Source organism: Octopus bimaculoides, chromosome 22 (assembly GCF_001194135.2).
Source record: "Octopus bimaculoides isolate UCB-OBI-ISO-001 chromosome 22, ASM119413v2, whole genome shotgun sequence".
Lineage (NCBI taxonomy): Eukaryota > Metazoa > Mollusca > Cephalopoda > Octopoda > Octopodidae > Octopus > Octopus bimaculoides.
In genome coordinates this window covers 32,386,506-32,388,454 of record NC_069002.1, presented here as the reverse complement: position 1 = coordinate 32,388,454, position 1,949 = coordinate 32,386,506, and the positions used below count along the sequence as shown (strand labels likewise).

The window sequence follows — 1,949 nt, the reverse complement described above, 5'->3', positions numbered from 1 at the left end:
ATCTCATCCTGTAACCTTTTATCATCATCATCATCATCATCATCATCATCATCATCATCATCATCATCATCATCATCATTATTATTATTATTGTTATTGTTATTATTATTATTATTATTATTATTATTATTATTACGGCAGCGGGCTGGCTGGACCGTTAGTGCGCCGGAACAAATGCTTAGCGGTATTAACGTTGTGAGTTCAAATTCGGCTATGATTGACTTTACCTTTCATCCATTTGGGATCGATAAAATAAGTACCATCTAAGTACTGGAACCGTTGTAATCGACTTACACCATCCCCGAAATTGCTGTCCTTGTACCAAAATTTGAAACCATTATCATTATTATTATTATTATTATTATTATTATTATTATTATTATTATTATTATTAAAGCGGCGAACTGACAGAATCATTAGCACACCAGACAAGATGCTTTGCGGCATTTTGTCCTTTACGTTCACAATTCAAATTCCATGGAGGCCGACTTGGCCTTTCATCTTTTCGGGGTCGATTAAATAAGCAACAATCGTTAGCACGTCTAACAAAATGCCTATCGCATTTAGTCCGCCTTTATATTCTGATTTCAACTTCTACTGTGGTCGACTTTGCCCTTCAGCCTTTCGTGATCGATGAAATAAGTACTGTATTCGGGGGTCGATGTAAACGACTTAATCCCTACTCCTGAAACTGTGCCGAAATATGAAACCATTATTATTATCATTTATATTTTCTTTTAGCTCAGGTTCGGTTGGAACACCTGGAGTCTTGCATCTCTAGTGGGGTTGCTTCCTGCAGCCTATGGTTACCATGCTATGTGTTCTTTTCAACTATTTCATACTTTGCCGAGGAGCCAAAGCTTTTGCAACATTTCTACTGGGTACTCTATTCCGATTTCCTTTATATTCCTCTTGATGCCTTCTGATACTGTTCCCAAGGACCCAACAATAATTGGCACTTTCTTCACCTTCTTTATTTTTTACAGTCGAGCTATCTCGTATTTAAGAGGATCGCATACGTCTATTTTTCGTCTTTCTTGTTGGTTATTCACGAGTCAAAAGGGCACGAAACATCAATTATTTTGCACATGATTGCTATATTTTAATCGACTTCGATAGGATGACATGCAAATTTGACCTTGGCGAAATTTGAAATATGAACGTGAAAAAAATTAACCTGAAGCTATCTATCTGACATTCAAGCAGCTTTGCCATTTCATGTCAGTAACGTAACCATATGAATATAATAAAGTATACACTGAGTCGCTAAAATGGAATGTATCCGCTTGTAATGTTTATGTTAGGAACAAAAATAATATCCATTATGTTATTGTATTGTTCTTTCATCTTTTTCAGAACCATGACGTCTTGGAGCAGCTGACTAACATATAATCATTATCAATCATGGATAGAAAGATACTTGCGGGTGCATTGATTACATACTTATTACTAACACTTTCAACAACAGGTACGTACACATAACTACTCGCTTTGAAATTGTCTTGCTCGTTAAAGACACGTCATGGTAACGTTGAAGTTTACCGGTTGTGTCAATTCTCTCGTTGAAATGTTTAATAATGGCGGATTTACCAACCCTAAAAACAATAACAAAATATATACGCATCTACATTTCTTGTTTATATTCCCTTATATCTTTCTTCACCCTCACTCTCTGTATATATACGACATTTTATACTGATATTGCATAAAACACGCACACACACACGCACGCATACATGTGTATATATATATATATATATATATATATATATATATACGCATACACAGACATACGTCATCGTATATCTACATGTGTAAATTTGTACAGACTTATATACATATACATATATATATTAATACATATACATATCTATAAAACATACAGAAATATAAATATGACAACCATATGCATACATACATACATACATACATATATACATACATACATA

At 34.1% G+C, this 1,949-nt stretch overlaps 1 protein-coding gene across 6 annotated transcripts in view; it reads left to right on the top strand.

Annotated features, from left to right (window-relative positions):
* LOC106869634 (uncharacterized) overlaps positions 1–1,949 on the top strand; it is a 671,006-nt gene that overhangs the window by 542,426 nt on the left and 126,631 nt on the right. For all 6 annotated transcript variants that reach the window (XR_008266597.1, XR_008266596.1, XR_008266594.1 and 3 more), the window contains one exon: positions 1,357–1,468. Coding sequence is in view for 2 of the 6 variants with exons in the window: in XM_052975854.1 (XP_052831814.1) it covers positions 1,405–1,468 (64 nt within the window). In the remaining 4 variants the exon portion in view is untranslated. The remainder of the gene's footprint in view (positions 1–1,356; positions 1,469–1,949) is intronic.